General features: G+C 35.3%; 2 protein-coding genes across 2 annotated transcripts in view; both read left to right on the forward strand.

The window, feature by feature from the left end:
• The window catches only part of LOC105618616 (diacylglycerol O-acyltransferase 1), a 102463-nt gene extending 99608 nt beyond the window's left edge, over positions 1 to 2855 (forward strand). The window contains exons 11-12 of the mRNA XM_012200147.1: positions 2075 to 2225; positions 2679 to 2855. Coding sequence (XP_012055537.1) covers positions 2075 to 2225; positions 2679 to 2855 — 328 coding nt within the window. The remainder of the gene's footprint in view (positions 1 to 2074; positions 2226 to 2678) is intronic.
• A 20025-nt stretch (positions 2856 to 22880) lies between these two features.
• LOC105618617 overlaps positions 22881 to 23847 on the forward strand; it is a 24244-nt gene continuing 23277 nt past the window's right edge. The window contains exon 1 of the mRNA XM_012200148.1: positions 22881 to 23162. Within this exon, the coding sequence (XP_012055538.1) occupies positions 22881 to 23162 (282 nt within the window). The remainder of the gene's footprint in view (positions 23163 to 23847) is intronic.

A 23847-nucleotide genomic window follows, 5' to 3' on the forward strand; every position in this document is an offset into this window, starting at 1 on the left:
TGCTTTTCGTGAATATTAGAATATTAGAAATTTCGTGACGGGATACTTTGAGATTCTTACAAGGACTCCACATTTTTCTTTGATATCTCATAGTATAAGCTCAAATAATATTTCTATTGTGAAAGAACTTAATTTGATCATGCTAAAGAGAATCGCGTTATTTAAGTTAGTTCCAACAGACATGACGTAATGTGGAATAGTAGCCACCACTGCATAACAAGAGCGGGATTGTCTTATAGCGTATAACCCTTATAAAACGCGACACGTACCATGAGAATGACTGGCCATGCTCCCTTTTTAAATGACATAAAAATGGAGAAAAATAGGGATCGCTAAAGAGACGCCATGCGAGTTTTCGCGACATGAATTTCAAGCCCAGGCACTGCTCGCGTTTCCTTTTTACCTCGGCGACGCACCTGCCCGCTTACGTCGTTCGCCCGTTTCTTTTTTCCGCCACGACTGAGATACGCAGTTGCATTTGCAAACTGCGACTGGCACGCAGCCATAGTATACGCGGCAATATGCAGGGTGGTCGAGGTAAAAATGGAAATGCTCCCCAGAGTGAGAGATACGACAACATACAAAGGTATGTCGTTGTTGACGAGAATATTGAGACCACTGCCGACGCCTTTTCAGATTTGTAATAGGAAAAGCCGATACGCATCGTGATGCACACTTAAGGCTGTTTATTCTTCGCGACGCTTATAATACCTACATAACTGGAGATATTCCCAAACGTCTTGCGCGAAAGAGACGTTCGCTTCGTTTGAAGGAAAAGAAAGCACGATGCAATGCGGAAGAAGGATCTGACGGCAACAAGAGTTCTGAGGATGCGTGTATGGCCCGAAAATCCTTAGAACTGTCGTCGTATCACCTTTGAATGTTCTCTGCTTTCTACTGCTTTCTTCTCATATTTTTTTCCCGTTCTCTTTCAGTACGTTCTTCTGCATTTTTGCTCTCTTTCCGACGCATCTTCACTGATAGCCAAGCGGCTAACGACTCTTTCCTGAGTTGCCCCGATTCTACTTGTTCGGCCATACAAACGAAAACGATAATGGTAGAGTGTTGCCAAACCGAAATGTTGCGAAACTTTTCTGAATATTGCTTTAATTTTTCGGAGCGACTTCGCGCCGTCGTACTTTTTGTTTGCCTTATCGGCCTAACGACTTTTGCATTCTGTAACACAACTACCGTCTGAGAGCGCGGATACCATAGAAATGCGTATTCCTTTGTGATAATAGTATTATCGGTATAATAAACGAAATGTGCTCTAAATATATTTTTTCCGGGTTTGTTACGATTAGAATCAGGATCTTTAATCTTTGATTGAACCTTTTTAGATCGTTTTCTATTATTGAATGTGCAATTTTGCCAGAACTACGTGACCAATATAAAAATATTAAAAGGACAGGAATAAAGAAAAGAATTCATGATTCTAATATAAAAATACTTTTTGCATTTTATTTCTAAACAAAATCCACGAATGAAAATTTAATTATATTCCAATATATTAAGATATTTTTGTCATTATTGAATTAACGATTAATGTAATTTGTGATGTTATTTCCAACTTTAGTTTATGATTATGTTTCAAGTTTGACAAATTGAAATGACGTGCTTTATAAAGAACTGAAAAATTTATTTGCAAAGCTGCTATGAATATAAGCACCAAGACCTTTTTAACCGAAAATAGGATATATTTTTCTCTGTTAAATTTCAGTTCATTATCTGATTGTGGTATTTAAGCTTAATAATTTTATTAACTTTATTAACGTTTGGTTTAAGACTTAATTTCACTTAACTTGATGATAATGTAAATTGTATTTTTTTAGCTATGATTAATTACTAAATTAATGAATTTTGTAAAGTAATAAATTTTTAAAAGTTATTTACTACAAAACCATCAGTGGTTAATTATAAATAGAAAAATGCGATTTAACATTACCATTAAGTTAACTGTAATCGCAAATTAACCAACAAATGAAAAACACGGTCTTAATTGATTTACTCTTATCAGTCTAATTTCCACTTATAATTTGAATATATTATATTTTATTGATGACTTATGTTACAGACATCTCTATATTCCGATAGTAGAAATGGGCTATGGTAAAACCACGGCGTCGTTGACTGTCTTCTTTATTAGCGCTTTCTTCCACGAATATCTCGTCAGTGTACCCTTAAGGACATTCAAGATATGGGCGTTTATGGGTATGATGGGGCAGGTAAGAACTCCTTGCTTTTGCTTTGCGCCTCTTATTGATTGTGCAAATATTGACTCTATTGTCAAGAAATTCTTGTTGATTCCTCAAAGACTTTCTAGCTTTCTTTCGGCTTTAGACAATAATATTCTGGATTGCTGAAGGTTGCTGTTGGATCCTGGAAAATAAAATAAAGGATTCAGTCAAGCTGTAATTTTAAATAAATTAAACATAATCAGAGGAAGAATATGTATAAAGTAGCTGGGATTAAATTACTCTCTTAATAGACGTCAGTTAAGATGTCTTTAATTGTCATTGTAGATTTCATATTCCGGGATTTCAGACGTTGCAACATCATTTGCTATGCTTTACATGAAATTACGTGATGCACTACATCTTGTATGCACGTACAAGATCTACCCTGTCCGTTCCTAAGTACGGAAATTCCGGTCGTGCAACGCTAATTGTTCATTCTAGCTACCACTATCGGTGTTGAGCAAGATGGCGGAACGATACTGCGGCGCCAGATGGGGCAACATCGTCGTATGGGCAAGTCTCATCATCGGGCAACCACTTTGTATAATGATGTATTATCACGATTACGTCGTAACGCATTTTGGCGAGATTCTGCTTGAGGACTATTCAACGATATAAGGGAACTAAAAAGAATGAAAACGTAGAAATGAAGAAAAAAAGCGAGTTTCTGCTCTTCGAAGAAAGCAGAAACTCGCGATCGATTTGTGATTTCTTCGCGAAATTGTCGATTTTTTTTTCATCGATCGCGGATTCACATAACTTCCGGCTTATATCTCGCGCGAATACACCTCGAATTGTTATCCCATAGTTTAATTACTGTGTGGCGATTTACATCCATCTATATATTTTGATAATACAAGTGCCTTAAACGTAACCTCGCGCTATATGAATAGTACGTCGAATATGAATGTTGAAGCGAAATCGAGATTATTGATCAAAAAAACTATTATGTTATGTTTCTTAAGAACTTTCTAATAATATTTGAAAGAGCTGTAAATAGTTATCAACACCTATATTAGGTGTGTACAACAGAACTTAATAATTTTTGTACAATAACCTCGCAGTCATGCTTCCACGCCGGAAGAGGCGAAATTGTTATCGAATAAACAAGATATTTCACATTGGTCTTGTTGAATTTCATCCCGTGTCCTTAAGAATGGTCACAGAGGGTCACTAGATTCGAGCATTAGATATCCTTTCAGCCGGAAACTGAAGGACTGTCTCGTGGACCGTTGAAAAGACAACTTTTTAAGGGTATAATCCGCACGTTCTTTTTCCTTAATCAATGAGACGAAAATCATACGTTGAGATTTATTTCTTGTCATATTCATGCACTTCTTTCATACCATTTTGTGTACAAAAAGTAATATCTTTGCTAAATTTACGGAAACAATTATATAATCTATTGGACAAAGTATTGAGTGATTATTAAGTGAAGTTTTGAATCGTTTTGAAAAGTTTTATTTCATCAAGTTAGAAAGAATTTTCTGATTAATTCATTGCATTTAAGCATTACATATTTTTTTAAATCTGTTTGTAATTTTTTAAATATTTTTTTAACGCTAAGTACATTACGCACTAATTATTATATAATATAATATAATTTTTAATAACAGTTAAATCTTCTTTCCATTTGTTTAATCCGAGACTAGTCATCTGATTTTTTTACTAAATAATTACCTGAACTGTTTTTATATCTTAATTAAAATTATTAAAAACATATTGTATATTTGTAAATTATTTTTTTATTTATTGTTATTAAATTATTTGAGAATACTATAGATATAGACTTAATCATAATTTTCTGTAAAATATAAATAAAAATAGAATAAATAATAAATGGAATAACGCGTTAAGTAATTTATTATAACAATATTTCTAAAAAAATATATAGATTTTAATAAATAGAACGCTATTTTATTGCAGGTTTTTATAGAATTGCACATATATAAAGGTGAAGAACAATTATTAAAAAAGAAGAGAAATATTAAATTAAACGATCCATACAAATGATATTTTACAACAAAGTTAAATGTTTTCGCCGCTGAAGTGTAAAAATATTCCAAATGACTATTCCCGGATTAAGAATCGTATTGTAAACATTTCATAGGTCATCAATCAAAAAAAGCATAAAAATGATGTTCAAATAAAACTGAATAACCAATTGGTCGCTTGACAGAGATAGTTAGGATCATGTCACGAACGAAGAAGTTTAACCTTCGAAAGAAACGCTTCTTTGAGCTCTGACTCTTTTTTTTCCTCTCCGATGAATCTAGATACCATGATGATGACGTGTGTCCCTACGATGGCTAAATTAATGATGCTGGAAGACTAACGGTCTGAAATACGGTTTGTGTCAGAATGATAGATACAGTGTCCACAAAAAGCGTAAATTAGCGACAGAATTCTGCTTTTAAGGTAAGTTGTAACCAATTTCTTTTTAGCGAATATATATAATTCAAACATATTTGATAAGATTAAATGATACATTATCACAAAGGATATTTTGTGTTACCTTTGACATTAAGTCGGGATACATATTTTCTCTTAGGTATTAAGTAGATAAGGATTATGAGCATCCTCCTGAATATGATGCGTGTCGACCTTACTCAGAATCGCAATTTTCTAGAGCGACAGCACGTGTGGTACTAGTATATGTCTTGTCGTAAAAGAAAGTTGAAAGTTGTAACGTCAGTCCTATAATGTCATCATACGTTGTTTATTTCACAGAAATATTAGATATGCTAAAATTTAAAGAAATATAAAAGACATGACAGTAAGTCAAAAAGAAGATTTTTTTTTCAAGTTCATTTTTCTTAAAAAAGAAACAAAATGTATAAATATATAAATTAATTTACATGCTATATTAATATTTTCTGGATAATAAATATTATTGACATTTTTTATGAGAAATAGAAAAATTTTAAATAAATATAACAATAGAAAGCTTAAAATAGATATAAAATAATAAAAACTTAATAAATAGATACAATTTTACTTTTGCTGTTTATAGATATTTGGATGATTTAATTTTTTATTATTGTGCACTGATATAGTTGTTATCTGTTACATTTAAAATTTTATAAATCAGAGAGCTATTGTAAAAAAAATATCAGTTCTTCAGAGTAGAATTTCATGATAATGAATTTAAATAATTCAATTATCATTATGCTCGATTTCACAATTTTCTCTTAATTCAAGAAAACAAAATGTATTCTCACACAAAAAAGATATATCTCCTTACCAAACTTGTTACTATCGGAAAATCAGCGTTTTATCGATCAATTTTATTACGGTGACGTAAATGTAAATGTCGGAATTAACTCGCTGACATCTAGAAATGTTCCGAACCATTTTCAGAGTTAAAGTTTCTTGTTGCACGGAGATGTATTTTCTCGCTAGCAAGGTACGCCCAATGTCTGTCGCTGCGCTCAACAAGTTAAATCTTATCAGCTTGCCGGTTTGACTTTAGCGTCATTATAACGGTTACCTCTTAAATTGGCATTTGCGCCTGACGCGGTAAATAACTTTGTTAGTGCCAAAACTCTCGAGATAGGGACACTTTTATCCCTTCAGCAGCTGCATTGTTCCGTAAACTGATACGCGAGTCCGCCTGAGCGTGCCGTAAAAGAAATTATTTCTCTTTAAACGTAGGACTTTTAATTTAATTGCCTCAACGGGCGTTCAACGTTACATGCTTTTTAATTGATCCTATATAAAAATCCTATATAAATGTTGAAAAAAAAAATTCGCACAAATATCTCGCACCATTTCTGAGGCACGTGGTTGACGTGTACTGCGTTATAATACCTCTGGAAGGGCTTTATGACGAACGACTTGGCCATTTACGAGGACGAAGCGTGAAATATATAAGTACTACCACGTTAATGTTATTTAATGTTGAGTGTCTAGTAAATAAAATAATTAAAAAAATAATCTCATGTGTCTCTCGAGTATTTTGTTACGGAACATTTCGTCACATTAATTTTTTACAATGGTTTTACTTGTCTGTTTTACCAGCGTCGAAAGTTATGCAAGTGCAGAAGTTACGTAAAAAGATCAGTAACCCAAGTCAAATCTTTGATACGCGTATCCTTGAGACGTATCGTCTGCACTGATGGGACAACAATAAAGTGGCACGTCGCGAGTATAGAATACGGCGAAGCGTATTTTTCCACTTTAATGCAATCGCAAACAAAGGATTGAGTAACCGAAGGAGCACGAAGAAATCCATTCCCTCGTTTCTACCTGGAGCTCGCAGCATCAGGCGACGAAGCATCTCCGAAGAATGCATCGGTTGGTCCCTCGAACGAGCACTCGCGTTATCCCCCGTAAGGTGCGCCGTGAGAGGGTTGGAAGTTGTGCGAGGCGTTGGAGAGGGGAACGTGAAGAGAGAGAGAGTAGCGGCGGTGGTGCGGCGGACTAGGAAGGTGGAAGGGTGGTTAGGGGGCACAGGGGGCGCAGTGCGAGCGCAACACGATGCTATAAGGGCGGGTACGCGACGGAGTCTCCGCAGTGAGCGTCGCGACGCCTCCGCGGAGAGTGTTGCATGGATCGCACGTTCAGTAATCGCCGGTACACGAGGCGTCCCGCTCTCGTCGCGTATTACATTGGCGGTGTGCAGTGCCGAAGGAGTTGTTTCGCTTCTATCGAGCTGCGAACCACCCCGAAGAGAAGAAGGGCGGCGCGGCGGTGTCCCGTACCATAGAAGCTGCAGCTGCGTTTCGATCCGCCCGGAAGAGCTCTCTCTCTCTCTCTTTGGATGACCCAGGACGGACTCCGCGCTGGAGCAACCAGGTTGGTTTTTATCGGATTCTCGGAGACATGAGAAATGCAAGAACGCGGTGTTTGGAAACGGGTTGCGTTCTGCAAAGGGAACGATTCTGTCCCTTTAATAGAGCATGGAACATACGTCTCACTGCGAGATTTTGCAGTGGCGCGTTGAATAATTGCCGGCATGAATGCGACAAGTATAATTTATGCTCTATTCAATTTAGACGTGACACCGTGAACGATAATGGAAGATGATGGCAGAGGAGCAAAGGCAAATCATATTGTATGATTGATAAAAATAATCATTCGGATATTTTTCTATTCGAGACACGTATTTTCTTGGAAAATGACATGAGGGAGCTCTTTTCTGTAATTGCTTAAATGACATTCATGAAAATCACATTGAATCAAATCTCTGTTCTATTTTATCTTTTGGTCTCTTACTTCAATTTGCGTAAATTGAAGAATATTACGTATATATTAATAACACATGAGAAATTAAACTAAAACGTAATTACGAATTAAAGATTACAATCATATTTTCGTTGAATTCTATTCATAATGTGAGAATAAATTAATAAGGAATGAATGCATGGCTTGATGAAATTGAAATATTTATTAGCTGATAATACGTCAGTAGAAGATAAGGAATAGCGGAAATTCGCAATGTCCTCGTTTGTGTGTACCATGTACATATGTTACTGGGCAGTAAATACAATTTCTCGACGATATTTACGCGATACGTCGACATGCATCCGAGCAAATCGAGTCGCAAACAGTTAATGAAAACCGGATATATGCGACCGTCCTCGATGAGTAGACATATAGATTCTTTTTGCTTCCACTCTTAGACGCGACGTTAACTCGTATTTCTCTTCCATTTTCAATTACGATGCCGCGGTACAACGTCGCGGTGCGCTCGTTAGAGGAAAGCAGAAAAAAATTCATCGCTAATTAAATGCGCATTGAGCTATCTGCGTTCTGTTACACCGACCGTCGCGAATTTTATCCCTTTCACACTGTACACTGTACATTTTGTAATGCTTTTTATACAAGTTGCCTCACAAATTTTTAATGCGGAGGATTAATTCGGTTGCTCGGTATCCTATTTATCATGGCCTGTTTAATGTGTGATATGAAAACTCGAATTTAGTATTACAATCGTTCCAGACATGCGATAAGAAACAAGTTTAGTGAATTTTTTATAAGCATATAATTTTATTGCTTTTATCATGTTCAGAGATAAAAATATTTCTACGAAATTTCCATCAGGAATCTTTCATTTCGATGATATACGTAAATAGACATATAAACCACATAATGGTTTTACATCAATCTCGCGCTCGTTTAACGTTTCTTATTAATTCATATGCTTCTTTTGGAGCTCGAATATGCAATCCATTATTAATCTGTACTGGAATGCTTTTTCAGAAAATTTTCCAGGGAAGAACTTATGTAAGGTCCGTTTAAAAATTAATTACTTAGCGCTTGAGTTTACCTTCAGTACTAAATAGCGGCGGTTAGTCTGTCTTAATGCGCTTCGTTTATAAACCCCGTTGAGAATAGCCCAAGATCAATCAGCGTTGCCTCGACCCATCGATTTTGCTTCTGCCGTTTCTTTCTCGCGCCGGAAAATCGTCCCCTCATTCTGAACGTCCGATAACAATGACTTGACGTTTGTTAAGAGTGCAGCAATCTCACATGTAAGAAAAATGATACCGCTTATTCGAGGACGGTGCTCACATTTGCAATCGACACATGACATAGAAAATTGAAGCGATCATCATCGGCTGAATTATCGCCTAATGATTGATAATTCTTCTGTAAATGTGATGCAATGACTTTCGTAGAAAAAAAATTGATAAGCAGTATAGATATGGATTATTTTCCTTAGATGAAATGCTTTCAACACAATGACTATTATAAAATATATAATTGAATACATTGATGTTTAATTTCTGGAAGATTATCTTTTTTTTACATAGATTTTTTTTATCTTTATATTAAACTTTATATTAAACTAAATATGCTTTAAATTCTTTGAAATGGAATCTTTTCACTCTAAAGAGTAAAAATTGAGTTTTGAAAAAGAGTGATTCAATTTTCAAACTTTAAGAATGAGATTTCACTTTTCAAAGTGACAATTCACTCTAAAAATTTTAGGGAGTGTAAATAAAATATATATCTGATTCTCTTGGAAAATTATCCTTTTTTTATACATTTTTAATTTTCATATTACAAATTAGCATAAATATTTTTATTAAGACAATGTTTTTCGCAATAAAGTTTTTTACAAGTTTAATAATATTAAATTAATGATCAGATATTTTTTCACATTTGTGAAATTATTATTTTAGTTTGATTGTGTTGTAAATCCGAAAAAAAATTGACGCGCAATCTGAAAATAAAAAATGTGTTTAAAATACATATAGAAATATTATTCTAACATCTAACTTTGACCATAATTGATGCTCCTCTTGGTTGCTATATTCATATAAGCGATTCTGTTCTAAACTCAATATTAATCTAACAACTAAATATGTATGTTTATGAAAAGGTTATTTATATTGCGAGATTATGTGAGAGTTCCAATTAATCTTTATTGAGGAAAACAGTGTGCAAACCAGAAATTCGATATCTTCATGTTAACTTCTTCGCTATGTCTCTTGAGATTATAACACAAGCAACTTCGACTATATCGGGTCGGTGAATGCCCTGAAACCATCTACGTCATGACGGGTCAGATTATGCAAAATTTCAATCGATTAATCCGTTCTCCAGTGTTCCGTGAACACTGTCACTTCGTTATTCGCGAGTCGACTAAGATAACAAGTATAATTTGCCTTACTTCCGCTACTGTTGACAACCATTACTGTTACGTACATATCTATATATCTCGAAGTGCCTATCGGAACAAATTTTTGAAAACATAAGCAGTTATTTTTTTTTTTGTTAATCGGCTCTAGTACAATCCTCTGTTATCATAAAATCTATGAAGCAAAATGTGCGTTGCGTTGACCGTGTGATTAACACAACCATAACTTTTGTCCTCTGTGCTGCACACGCGAAAATAAAGATCGATTTCACGCGTAGAAGCGCGTGCGGTGGATTGCATTTCCGTGCGCGGAATCATTACAAAATCGGCGTTGCACGAATGCAAGTGGGAATAGTTATTTGCCGTTCGATTGCCGAATGATCGCTTGACCAGGCTTTTGACCCAATTCCCGGCGGTCGTTACCGATTCAGGATTATCCGACGTATAGAGAGTCTCGTTAATAGTGGCTCATCAAAGCCCGGCACTGCTCGGCTTACGAGATGAAAAAAGCGACAACGAACAAAATACCTGAGGCAGTACTAGAAAGACGTACTAAAACAATGATTTTTTTTATTTATTTTAATATATTATCTTTGTTTGAAAATTAATCCTTATATTACGGTATTGGTATAGAAATTCAAGTGATATTTATCAGTTTATGTGTGTTGTAAAAGCTTTTTCTTTCAGAAATAATTAAATAAAAATATATAAACAGATAATAAATTAAGAAATTATTAATTAGCATATATTTTATGGAATATCGCACTTTATATATCGCATTTTATATAAAGGCTAAATTGAAAAGGCAATTTCAATTAAAAACACTTTTCTGATTTTTTTATTAAAAAATATGATCATTTTTAATTAAAAAAGTAAAAAAGAAAATATTTAATTTTGTATTTAATAATATGAATTTTTTCATATTGTCAAATCGGTTTTGTAAAAATTTATATTATATATATTCTTCCTTTAGCCAATTATTATTCAGTTTCATAATAAAAAAATCAAGTTAAATAATTGGAAATACATGATAATCTCGAAATTTAAGGTTGTAAAAGATTTGCCACTTCAACAATCTTTTTTTATTCATTAATCTGTTCTAATTAATCGGATATTGTTATTATGTTTAAACGGGCATTATTGCATTATTAATCTATTTTAATTAATCGGATATCTCTCTTTTACTCGTACATTATATTTTATATTATGGAATATATTAACCATTTTTTGTTTTTTGTTAATATACATATAATATATTAAGTAACAAGACTTAAGATAATTATTTTTCTATCAAATTTTTATATTGAAAACAAAATTTGTTTTTACGGAAGTATCCAATTTTTAAGAGAGATATTTTCAATTATCGTTTTTCTTCGTGACTTTTCGACGCTGTCGAAAATTCTTAGTAAGAGGAAGTCGAATGAGTTTGAGATATGAGATTGAGGAAGCGAGCAGGGTGTGAAAAAGCGATATGAACGGGCGTGAGCTTATATATCGAGAGAAGATAGAGATAATGATGAAGGCTCGAAGCGAGTGGTTGCGAGAAGTGAGAAAGCGTGCTCAATACGTGTTTCCTTTATCGCGTTTCACCGCCGAGTCTCGAGATGAACGAAGAATATCTGACATTTTGAAGTACAGGGATCAATCCGCGATATCTTTTCAGTATGTATAACTCTCATTGTACACATTGCGAGTATTTAGGGAAGAGGATGTTTGACAATTCTCCTAACTTTTCCTCTTTATTGCGAATATAAAATTTTCCTGAGTCTCTCTATCAAACCTTATTATATTATTTCACGCCATCGTTTGCTGTTACGTCTCTCTGTCTGCTTTTTATTATCGTTTTTTTTTACAGGAAAATTTTACCTTTCATCGCTTTAATTTTCAGTGCACAAACATTTTTTGTGTACCGTCAAAACAAACTCGCGTTGCAACTCCCGAACATAAAGTCAACTGAATGTGATAAAATTTTAATCGTGAAATCAACGCGATGCCACCGTTGTCACACGCGAATTCCTGCAGTCTCCCTTTGTTAAACTCATCAAATAGCCTTGCTAGAGAGTTCTTTATCAAGGGTTTGGCTATTTGGCATACACCGACCATCAACGGAAGGTGCCGGCAATGATTTCGACGAGGAGAAATAAAATTGCAAAGAGCTGAAAGGATCAGGAGAAGGATAAGAGAATGTTGGGAGGAAGAGAGCAATAGAAAAGGCGATGAATATCATCGGTCGTCGGTTGGACATGTCGAGAGAGCGATAGATCAAAAGGTAGCCGCGATCGAAAGCGACGAGAAAAATAAAAGGGAATTATTGAAGAACGAAATAAATCAATGTCCTTGCGCCTTTTACTTCTGAGACGCTCGGTAACGCCGAGTAAAAGAAGAGCGTGTAGTAACGATGAACGTCACGCTGGCATTAGAACGACTGTATTCTGTGGTTCGAAATGAATGCGATAAGGGAAACACGTGTTGAGCACGCTTTCTCACCCTCTGAGGGATTTCTCTGTTTCTCTCGTTTCTTCCCTCATCCTTCATGCTTGTCGCGGACATATAACCACGCCTTATCATTTTCGCATTTCTTCACGAGTTGCGATATAATTTGTGTGTTCCAATATTTCTCAGCATTTATACGGAAATTTTTGTATCGAAAAAATGTAAAAATTATTTAGGATATCTATGTGTTAAATTGAATACGAGTGGCAAGAGAGTTGAGAAAGTTGTTTGTGAAAATAGTAGTACTGTGCGCTTTTGACAATACCTCTTTTCAGCGCGAATTTAATTTGAGGCTGGTTAACAAGGGAATACTGGAGATTAATGAGATATAGCAGGCGGAGATGTAGTACAGAAGTTTAAATTTGGATAAAATAACTGAAGTGCTGTCCAGAACATTCTCTAGTTTTTAATTGAACTAAAAAGTTTCACGGTATTATCTTCGTGTCAATTTTATTGTTAATCATGTTTGATAATAAAAATATAGTAAAATTAAATATTTAGTATTTGTCCATTATAACGTTGTTTTTAAAGCAGTCGTAGAAAATAGTCAATTGGGGATCGTTATCTCTGAAAATTTCAAAGATAATTCCGCGATTTACCGAGAGATCTTGCAGTTTCATCTGCAAACGAAAGGCGCGGCATTTACATAAAGTTCTCGTTAACATCGACGACAAATCCTGATCAATTTTGGTAACAATACCGAATCAATGCCGAACTTCTATTCAAGGAAGATCCCCTAAACTTTCAGATTTCTTTTTGAAAGCACTTGAAGATGCGAACGTTGCTATTTGATGAAGTCGAAAATAACGAAGCTTTTTTAGCAGTCAACAAACGCGATTTCCTCTTACTGAGAAGGTTTTTAAATTCGACCGTTCGATTTTCATTTATCCTTCCCCCAGCTGATATTTATTCATATACTCTCTTGCGTGTGATGCGAATACATTAATCTTTATTCACGGCACGCATTCGAATTAGTAAAGTTTGCCTGCATATTTCAGATCTGTGGATAACAAACGTTTGTATTATTTACAACGAGCAAAATCGCGATTCATGCCTGGCTTAATTCTCACGAGAAAATACTCGCGATTATAAACAACGATGAAAACAGATGACGATATGAAATGTCACAGCCCACGTTTTAAATTAGATTTCTGACGAGTTTTAAAAAAGAAAATATCTAGAAGATTGTTGTAATATCAGTTTATTTTAATCCCCGGAAACAAATCTCCGAAAAATGTAAATATGCGTAACAGCTGGTCTCTTTAATCTTTGTTTTGCAATACATCTGCATGCCGTGAGTTTGTTTTATTATACTTTTTGTAGAAAATGGCGCTACGTAATTTCACGGCGATAAACGAGCAGTGTCACTGGCAAATTTCTAACACTCGACGTACCAGGAACGTAATTTCGCGCGGTACATCGAAAGCTTTCCAAGGGAAACGCGAGAGAGAGAGCGAAAAGGATGTTCTATGGATGATCGCATCAACAAGGAAGGACCAGGATGTTCGACCTTTTGATTCTGATAATATTGAGTTCCATTTTCAGGCAATAGATCTTTTGAAAAACAGGAAATTTATACAAAATCCATATATACATTATATATATGCATTAATCTACACATTAATTTGTATTATTATTAATTTATTTGTGCAGAAATATATAAAGTGTCGCACATATGATGTATCGTAATAATCAAAATTAATTCAATTAAGTTCCCTCTCTCGTGTAATTTATATAAAGGATTCATATTTGAAAAAATAACGTGAAATATGTAGGAAATATAAAAAGCACATAGGGAAAATGTTTTTTTAAAAATCTTATTTTTAGCAAAGATTATTTAGTAATTTCTTAATAAAGAGTAAAATAGATTGTATATTTCTCGAAATAGTTTTACTTAAAAAGATGTAATAATCAAAATAATAAGAAAAAATAAAAAGTTGTATTATTTTTTGGATGCGCAAAATGTTTTCGTACAATCGAAAATTTTAGTTTTGATTTTCGTAAAGTTTTCTTATTTATATTATAACAAAATATTATTCTATATGATAAAAATTAATATTTACTTTCTAAAAATAAGGTTTTTAAAATAAATATCTTTCTTGTACTTTTTGCACTTATTGTATAGAGATATGTAACAACAGATATACAGGAAAGTATTTGCGGTGGTATTTTATTGATCAAGGGGGTTTATTGCTTGTAAGTTGTTACTCGACGCTCGGAGTGGAGAGACACGATGGTAACGAGTCATATCGTTTTACGACTTTATCCTTGCCCGTCCTCGCCGATGTCAATTTCGCTTCTGGACGTGCCCAAAGTAACCCGAGTTGTCACGTATCCAATAATTTTCCGGGCTTTCGAAACATACGGTCCATCGCTCGAAACTTCTGTCCCTCCTGTAAATCACATTAAGCCCGGCAAGTCCACCGAGTGCGTGTAACTGGACGATATATCAAGCCATAACCGAGCTGAACGAGATCCGACATGTTTTCCTCTTGCTTTCTCTCTTCCCTTTTCCCTCTTCCTACCGTCGAATATGCTTAATTTTGCGTCGAAAATTTTCATGATATGAAAAGATTGATCACCGATACTTAAATGAGCATGAATTTCAGCCTCCGACAGAAAGGAGCATAAATCTCCCATCGTAAAACACGTAAAATTGGAAGTGCAGTTGGAAACTCGCTATAAATTTGATGAAGTTAAATCCACTAATAATAAATTAGAAAAATCGTGGCAAAGCTCCATTGATTTCATAATTAATAACAGCCGCCACTGTTATGTTTCCATTCGTTTACTCTGGCAAATTGTAAATTAAAATCATCCGATTTTCTTTTTTAACTATATTAACGCATCCACGCTTCGTTAATGCGCTTAACGCAATTTTTGCGCGTTTTATCATTCAGCGCCGCAACTGCTTGATATTTCAGCCGAAAATATTTCCATCCTTCGCTGCCGATGCGATTTAAATTACCGTTCTCAGTACGACCCAATACAGCATCTTCCATTTTACCTCCACGCTGCGTCTCAGATCGAACGCTCGATAGCACGCCAATAAATTACTGAGGGAGAGAGCATAGAGGCTTTATTTATTCATCCGAGCGATCCTGGTGCCTTACCTTCGAGACGTGTAACTCGGAACAGGTCGACCTGGCGAGGATATAATCGCTTTAGCAGTATTACTTTGAAGGTATTAAATGTACTGACTGTTTATAAATTGATAATATAAAATAAAATTTTCAATTTTGACGTTTAGAAATTATAACTTTGCCGAAATTATAACTTAAATAAAAAGGTTTAAGACATGAATTCAAAGAGATTTACATGCGGAAAAAAATGATTTTGCTAAAGTATTTAAAAATTTAACTAAATGCACTAAAACTCTAAAAATAATTTTGTTGGACCATCAAAATAATTACGTAGGATTCTCAAAAATGATTAGCTACAAAGAGTCTTAACATTTTAACACTCAATTTGAATAACCTATATACAAATAAAATTATATGAATGCTCCAACAAAATTATTTTCAAATCTGTATCTAGCTAAGTTTTTAGACGCTTTAACAAATTCTTTCTTTTTGTGCAGATCTGGAAATAATTTTATTAGGTTATTAAAATAATTATGGATCTTAAACATCATAAGCAATGCTGCAATTTTGACATTCTGGCAGTTTGAGCGTCCTACATAATAATTTTGATAGGTTAAAATTATTTTTAGGTTTATATCTAACTAAATTTTAGCAAATTCGTCATTTCTGCATTACCTATCAAAATCGTTCAAATATTTTAACAAGTTGAATAAATGATAATGAATATTATTTTTACTTTATTATTCAATTTCTAACTGATGTATCTAAAAAAAGATGTTAGTTGCATTCATTGAAATTCTGAAAATGAACAAATAAGAATTTGATAATTGAATCTATTATAATTCTATAGTTGAAATGAACCTACAGAATTTTTATTGATATAATTAGAACTTCCTAGTTTGTTTATTCTTAATCAGAAATGTTTGTCAATGTACTTCAATTTATTCCTAAATATAAAAGAAATGTATCACACTATAAAAATAAAATTTTCATATGTATATTGATTGCATATCATATGGCATTTTGCGTCTGTGTTGATCTCTCTTAGTGCTTTGTGTAATTATCAACATCATAAGGTCTCTTTGTTATCATATCGTTTAGATGTCTACAGCAACTCGGCACGCCTCGTAATCGGATCAGAACAAATAATACTCGGCATTTAATGTTTCGACGTGACACTGTCGACGTCGGTGTCGATTACCAGCGAATCCGAGTCTGCAACGTTTATCTGGCTGAAATTCCGGGGGAGAACGCCCGGCACGAATCCTGTGTGACATCTCTGCCGGAAATAAATGGGGATCTTAAGCGTCGCATTGAGAGGGTGGCGCGAGCTCTCGCTCTTGCTGAAGCTATCGGTATTCTAATTACTTGCAGCGCGAAAATAGCGAGGAACTTGGGGCGCGTAATTACACCGGAGGACGCGCGCCGCCTTATTAAGCTATCTCATTTTCTTCGGCGAGCAGCAGGCCGCTCGATGGCTTCGCCGGTCGTGCTTCTTCCTTGAGTTTTATCCGATAAAGGACGGTGCGATCTACGAGCCGGGAAGTACGTCGGGGGATGACCTCGGAATAGCGAGTGAGGGTGTGGAAAGCTGGAAGCTCGATGGTCAACGTCGACGATTACCGCGCGGGAGAGGAAAAAAAAGAAAAAAGAAAAAAGAAAAAAAGAAACGCCGTCGTCTTTTCTCAGGTTTATTTAACTCTCCTCTCTCTCCAAAAGGGGTCTACCGAGCACAAACTCCGAAACTTCGTCCGCTCCCGCGACGAGCCTCTAACTATAAGTTTGAAAGAATAACGTGAACGTCGAAGTTTGGATCCTGACGACGTTAATAACAATGCAGTCGCCCGTATTTTTTCATTTAGTTAATTGCAAAAACTATCGTAGTACAAAATTAATCGATGCGAATTTGTAAAAAAAGTTTTCAAGTAAACAATCATTGCGAGACTAAGTTTTGTACCGTTCTATATATATTTGCGTACATAATTTTTTGAAAAGTTTTTAATATTTAACCCTTAACAGCTCTGAAAAATATTTTTAATTTACACATAAAGGTTTTGCTAAAGTATCTAAAAATTTAGCTAAATCTGAAAATAGTTGTATTGTATTATCAAAATAATTATGTACAATGTTCAAATTGGCTATTAGAATGTCGCGTGCGCGAAACTTTATCGATATTATTCATCATGCTTGAGATTTCTACATAATCATTTTGATAGATCCAACAATATTGATCTGAATTCAATTAAATTTTTGGATACGTCAGCAAAATTATTCTTTCCGTGCATATATTATACGTATTTTCCTGAAGCTTTTTCTCTTTATTGTATCTTCTATGAATTTTAATGGGTTTTAATTTTTTTCAATTAATACACTAAACTATAGAATCCAAATCTGTAAACAAAAAACCGTTTCGGTGATAACATTAAAATTATGACTAAAAATATAGAGAAAGAATTTTGCAGAAAAATGCGAAAAAGAGTGTTTTTCGAAAAAATAAGTAGATTTTAGAAAAAGAAAATTATAAAAAATATATTATATTAAAAAAATATATTATAACTTATAATGTTTGATTTCTCAAACAGCATAACTATTTCAGTAGATGAAATTGATATATTTTGAGATATGTTTGTATGCTTAAATAATGAAGAATGTTACAATGTTATAAATATAATAAATTAACAAATTATTGTTAATATAAATATTATTGAAATTTTGATTAATTATAATTAATATAAAAAAAGGAAAGTTTTATTGGCTTGCGCAAATTCTACAAAGCGTGTCCTTATTTTATTTTTTTGCTATAAAAATTAAATAAAAATAGCTTAGCACTTAAAAATAAAAAAATAATTATTTTCTCATTTTTTTTTATTTATGATTTTATTATTCAATTTAAAGTAACATGAAGCCGATACTCTTAATAAAAAATGCAATAAAAATGAAAAAAATTGTATTTCTTTATAAATAAAACTATTTTTTCACTAGAATATTCATTTTCAAATATTAATGACAAACTTATGAATCTATAACTTTGTATAACTTTCGAGTCTAAATGATTCAAGCTAGATTTTTAAAGCGTTCTGATTGAAGTACAGAGAATACAACAGAATCTCTGTCTATACAAGATTAAGAAAGGAAAGTTTAAAGTTTTTTTTACAGTTTAGAACCTTATAATGTTAATTGTTCAGAAGCCAACAGACTAAAGTCTTTACTCAGATCCAAGTAAACTCGTTGTTGTAATCGAAAGTTAATTAGACTTGATTTATCAAATAATCTGAATAATTGACACAATTTCAGTAATACCAGTACTTCCTACAAAATATAATTGAATTTACAATTAGTAATTATAAATCTATAAAATCGCGTGATTATGTAAGGTGATTATTTTTGCATAAAAAACTGTTGGAATTTAAAAAGGGTTTGAATTATTTTTTATTTGCCATTTCACATGTCGTGTTGTACACAGACTTCTAGATTCATCGAATCCTCGGCCATGGAGAGAAATTGTCGTGTGCAAGCTTATACGGCAATGCTTCACGCGACACATTCACGCACCGTACGATACTATCGCAAACGACTTTGCGGAACAAGTCCACGGGAGTTCGTCACACAAACCATTCCATGAAACTTACTCCGAATGGCCGTCGCAGTTCGCCCACACTTAACAACTTTTCCACGGGGGCCCAGCATGTATCTAAATCACTTCTCGCTAACGATAATCTCAGCCTTAGAGAGCATAAGCTTAATCGTGCCGCGCTAATTTCCACTCGAAACTCTCCAGACTGCAATAGTCGTAACATTCGCATGAGAGCCCGCGTATGAGAACGTGCCAAGGAACCTTAGAACCTGACCATTTTGAGAGCTCATTCGCGATCCTCTGCCTCCCTCCCTCTCCTCTCTCACTTTTCTTTCTTCTGTGTGCTTCTAGTCGGCTTAAGAGTACGTAGCTTTTAATCGCCAACTTATGTAACGCGAACACGAACGCCATGTTAAGGTCATGTACTATCCGTTAAGTTCTAAAGCACCAGATCCGGCAGTTACATCCATCGGCCATTGCGACGAGCTAATTAGCTAGACGGTCTAATGCAGAGCCGACAAGGCGATTTCGACCGATATATTCTCCGGTTTAATTCTAACGACCGGCACCCCGCTAATCTCCCGAAATTAATCACTGCTGATGTAAGCCAGAAACGCCCGCGGACCATGCGCGACGTAATTTCCGTCGGCAGAACTCCATTCTCCTCGTTTGTATCCACTGCTGGGATTTTCAATAGATACGGCACCGGTACTCAGGAACATTTCGGAATTGCTCTTCATGCCGTTCTGTTATCTTATAAATAGCGTACTCATCATGGCCATGCGGATTTGCTTTGAGACTATGAAATGATATTATGTCTTTTCTTGAATACATGCAATAATAATTTGCAACAATTACTTCATTTTGTACTGTGTGTTGATATTAATCTTATAGTTACATTAAAACTAATTTCTCAGTTGCATTTATTTTATATGAAAATGTCAGAAATATATATATTTTTAATAAAATTATCTATAATTATAAAATATATTTTAAAAATTTATTTTAAAAATAATTTATATTATTCTTGAGACTTCCACGGGTGCTTTCTATAAAGATTATATTGTATCAGACTGCTTCTTGTCCTGATGAAGCGATTGCAAGGTTCACGAAACGTTGGCATTCCAAGAATAGATCTGAACACGGAGAAAACTCGCGAAATGCATAATTTTTAAATAATTTATATTTCTAAATTTGGAAGAAATGTCAACAAATTAATACTGTTCAATTACTCTAACAAGATAACGTTTTAATGATATCTTCTCGTTAAAGATGTTATTAAGGTGTCATTTGACGTCACTTTGCTATTTATTATTGGATATATTATATTTATCTCCTTGACGCACTCATAAAATGAACATAAAGATGACAATTTACAGAGACTTGTAACATTTTTCAATCCTCATAACTCTCAAGAAAACGTCTTTTTTCTCAAAATGGCATAGCTGGAAATATCGGGGGGGGGGGGGGAGGGGGAGGGTAACAATGAAACCGTGTCCGCAAGAAACGATATATTCGTACGTGACTGCTGTGAAAAGAAGCGTGCTTTGCGTCAGATATATAATAATGCAATTACCAACGAGTTTGAGATTAAGCGGGAAAGAGTTACAGAAAAGAAGGAGCCGTTTGTTCGTTATGCGTATACACGGACTGACGGGATGAGGCGGATGGAATTCGAGAAGTGGAATCCAGGATAATTCTCACTTAATCCTCGGACACAGTCCTTGTGATGAACCATTCGTTACGCTCCGCGACGGCGACGAGTATTTTTGTCGTAGCATCACCGGCCGCGCGTGGAATAATCCCATCTCCGATATTGCTTCCATCTTTAATGCACTCGAAGTCCATCCACTTCGAGACATATTATACATCGATCGGCAAGTATCAGTATCGAATTGCGATCATCGATCGTAGTTTGGGAAACTTGTCGAACTTGGTCGGCCCACTTTTGTCTGTTTTCCAAACTGAATTTTATGGCGACGGAGTCGTGCCATATTTATTGCACTGTCAGTAGTATTGTTTTGATACTCGTAGTTTTGATTTCGCAGATTGGAAAGTGACTTGGAAAATAATGAGAAAAGAATAAAATAATAATTTTTAAACTTTTCTAACAACAAGTTGGAAATTCACTTTATTTTAATAATTTAGCGGACTTCAATACTTTAGTGCTTTGGTGCTGACATAATAAATTTTACTGAGCATAATTCGCAAGTCTTGCACGTAGAGGTAGAATGGTGAAAAGCATAGAACGGTACTACAGAATTGCATCTGTTGATTCACAGATATCACACACAAGGAAACGGCAGACAACTGGAAGAGGCACAGCGTCGTTTGGCCATTGAGGACTCATCTTTGGTCATAAAAGGTGTCTGGTGGATAAACCGTGAAAGTGCCAATATCTCTCGAATAAAAGCATCGTCGACCATATACGCGACGCTATACAGAAACGGATGGGCTGGTGCGCGTCGAACGGTAAAATCGAAGCAAAATTGACGCCACGAACGAGAATCCTGCTGGAAGAATATGAGGCCGTCATTTGAGCGCCTGTTCGATCGAGGAGAATTAATTTTCCTTCCGGTCATTGGGTCATGGCGAAATGACCGTACTGCAAGATTAATCGTGTCTTCATGAGAGCTCGGATCTCACGTTAGTCGCTCGATTAGTGAACAACAAGCAGTGTTCCCCTCCTCGATCCATGAACGAGAGCGAGAGATTCGCCAAGAAGGCAAGCTGCATCGGGTGAAATTCTCTTTGGATCAATCCAAAAGGCGAAGACGAAGACAAGCAGATAGTATTGACCAATCCGAAATCTCTATCATCAATCTTCTCAAAATCTCGTTTAAAATATTACTATTACTATTTTATCTTGACAAAAGCGGATAAGCAACACCTTCTAAACAATACAACGTTGTGTAAACGCGTGAAAAATTGACGGTGGTCAAAACTCAAGACGGATCGAGGCAATGAAGGGTAAGTCGCAAGTATCATTCGGTAAATAGTAAGATCCGAGGAGATATAATACTTCTGCGGCAATCCTCTCTATTTGGCCGGCAATTCCCATTGCTCTTCGTCTCTCCTGGATTCTTATCCAAGCCCCATCGTCGTTTCGTGTCTTCCCACGTCGCAGGCATAAAAGTATAACGTAACGACTTGGGACACATTCGCGGTTTACAGGGTGAGGGTGCATGTAGTGCTCTCGTGATAGCACGGGATCGTCCGGTAACATCATAAAACTCGTGGAAGAGTCCACATAAGAGCGTCAAGGACGACAACCACAACGTTTCGAATTATCGAATAGTTCGATAAATGTGGCGAATAACATCAATAATTTTCAAATAAAATAATTATATGGAGTACAAAAAAAAAATCGCAATTTTTAAAATTAAAATAAAAGGATGAAGTATTAATAATAATCGGGCTGATTGAGAAATCAGATTAAATAAAGGGAGATAATGATAAATGATATTCCTTTGTGTAATTCTATGGTCTTTAATATTCGCAAAGTGAGCGTAACGCAAGAGTGACGCAGTGCAGTGAACCGTTAAAACCCCCTGGTCCGGCAAAATTCCGAAGAGACGTTGCCCGACGTGTTCAACACGAAGGAATTCAATCGTGAAATGGACCGCGCGATATTTGAATACTCGCGTAGATTGTAGCGTCCGTGAGTTCAGTAAATCCCGTATCCGAAGTAGATATTGTGATCACACGAGGACAGGGTCCATTTCCGCGGACATCATCGATACACCGATACTTCGTTCGATGCCTGTTCGTGCGCTGCTCGAAACTTGGACGGGCTGCAAGCAGCTGGGGAGTTTTAGAATCTCTCTTTCGCAAGAGGATCGAGCGAGTTCACACGTGTAATTTGTTTGGAGAACGCTGAAACACGGTAAGAGAATACCAGAGATATGGATCACGTGCACGTGAAATCGAGATCGGCCTCGAAGAGCAACCCAACGAAGATGGCCTGTGAGAAGGCGTCGAGACGCCTTAGGACGATCCTCGTGAAGGCGTCTCGCATCGGCGTTTCTACGGCGGAAGTCGCCAGGTTACCGGCGGCCAAGAAACTTATCCCGCAAAGAGATCACGGTTGGAAATTGGCAGTGTTTCTCCTACTTATGTTTGGAGGTGGAGTCATCGTCGCCTTGGTGTGCACCGCCAGGAAAGGATGCTCAAAACTGGAGGATATCGTAAGTTGATTTTTCTCGATATATCTTTATTTTTTTATGAATATTATGAATATATATTTAAATTTCAAAATAACTCGTCTGAACATAGCGGATAAAATAAAATAATGTATTTAAAATTTAATCCAATTTAAGAGTAACATTATTAAATATTTTTACACACAATGCAATGTAGATATAATATTTCATATTATTGAAAATTGAGAATCATAAATTTCGCATAAAGCATAATTTTAAATTAAAGAAAACATAATTTTAAATTATGAACAATTTAGAAGTTTAAAAACGAAACGGACACGCATTCCTATGAATTTACTCCGACGACCATGCATATGTGACTTTCTGAAGAATTTCATGAACATGAGAGGGCGGTGGATGTGAAGTATATGTCGTATGTAACATGCGGTTGACTTGAGTAAAAGTCACACGTTGTACACATTTTCCAATGAAAGGGACGAGGTTGAAGTTTCCCGTGTACTCCGAGAAACTATTTCCGTCAGAAAGAATTTGATGTCACGCTCTGGACAGGAATTCCTCTCTCTCTCTCTCTCTCTCTCTCTCTCTCTCTCTTCTCTCTCTCTCTCTCTCTCTCTCTCTCTCTCTCCTCTTGTCATATCTTCTCTACGGAAATATTATTTCACTAAATTCGTACCTTAATTTAGACCACCTGTAGAATAATCTGTACTAT

The sequence above is a fragment of the Atta cephalotes genome, assembly GCF_000143395.1.
Source record: "Atta cephalotes unplaced genomic scaffold scaffold00017, whole genome shotgun sequence".
Lineage (NCBI taxonomy): Eukaryota > Metazoa > Arthropoda > Insecta > Hymenoptera > Formicidae > Atta > Atta cephalotes.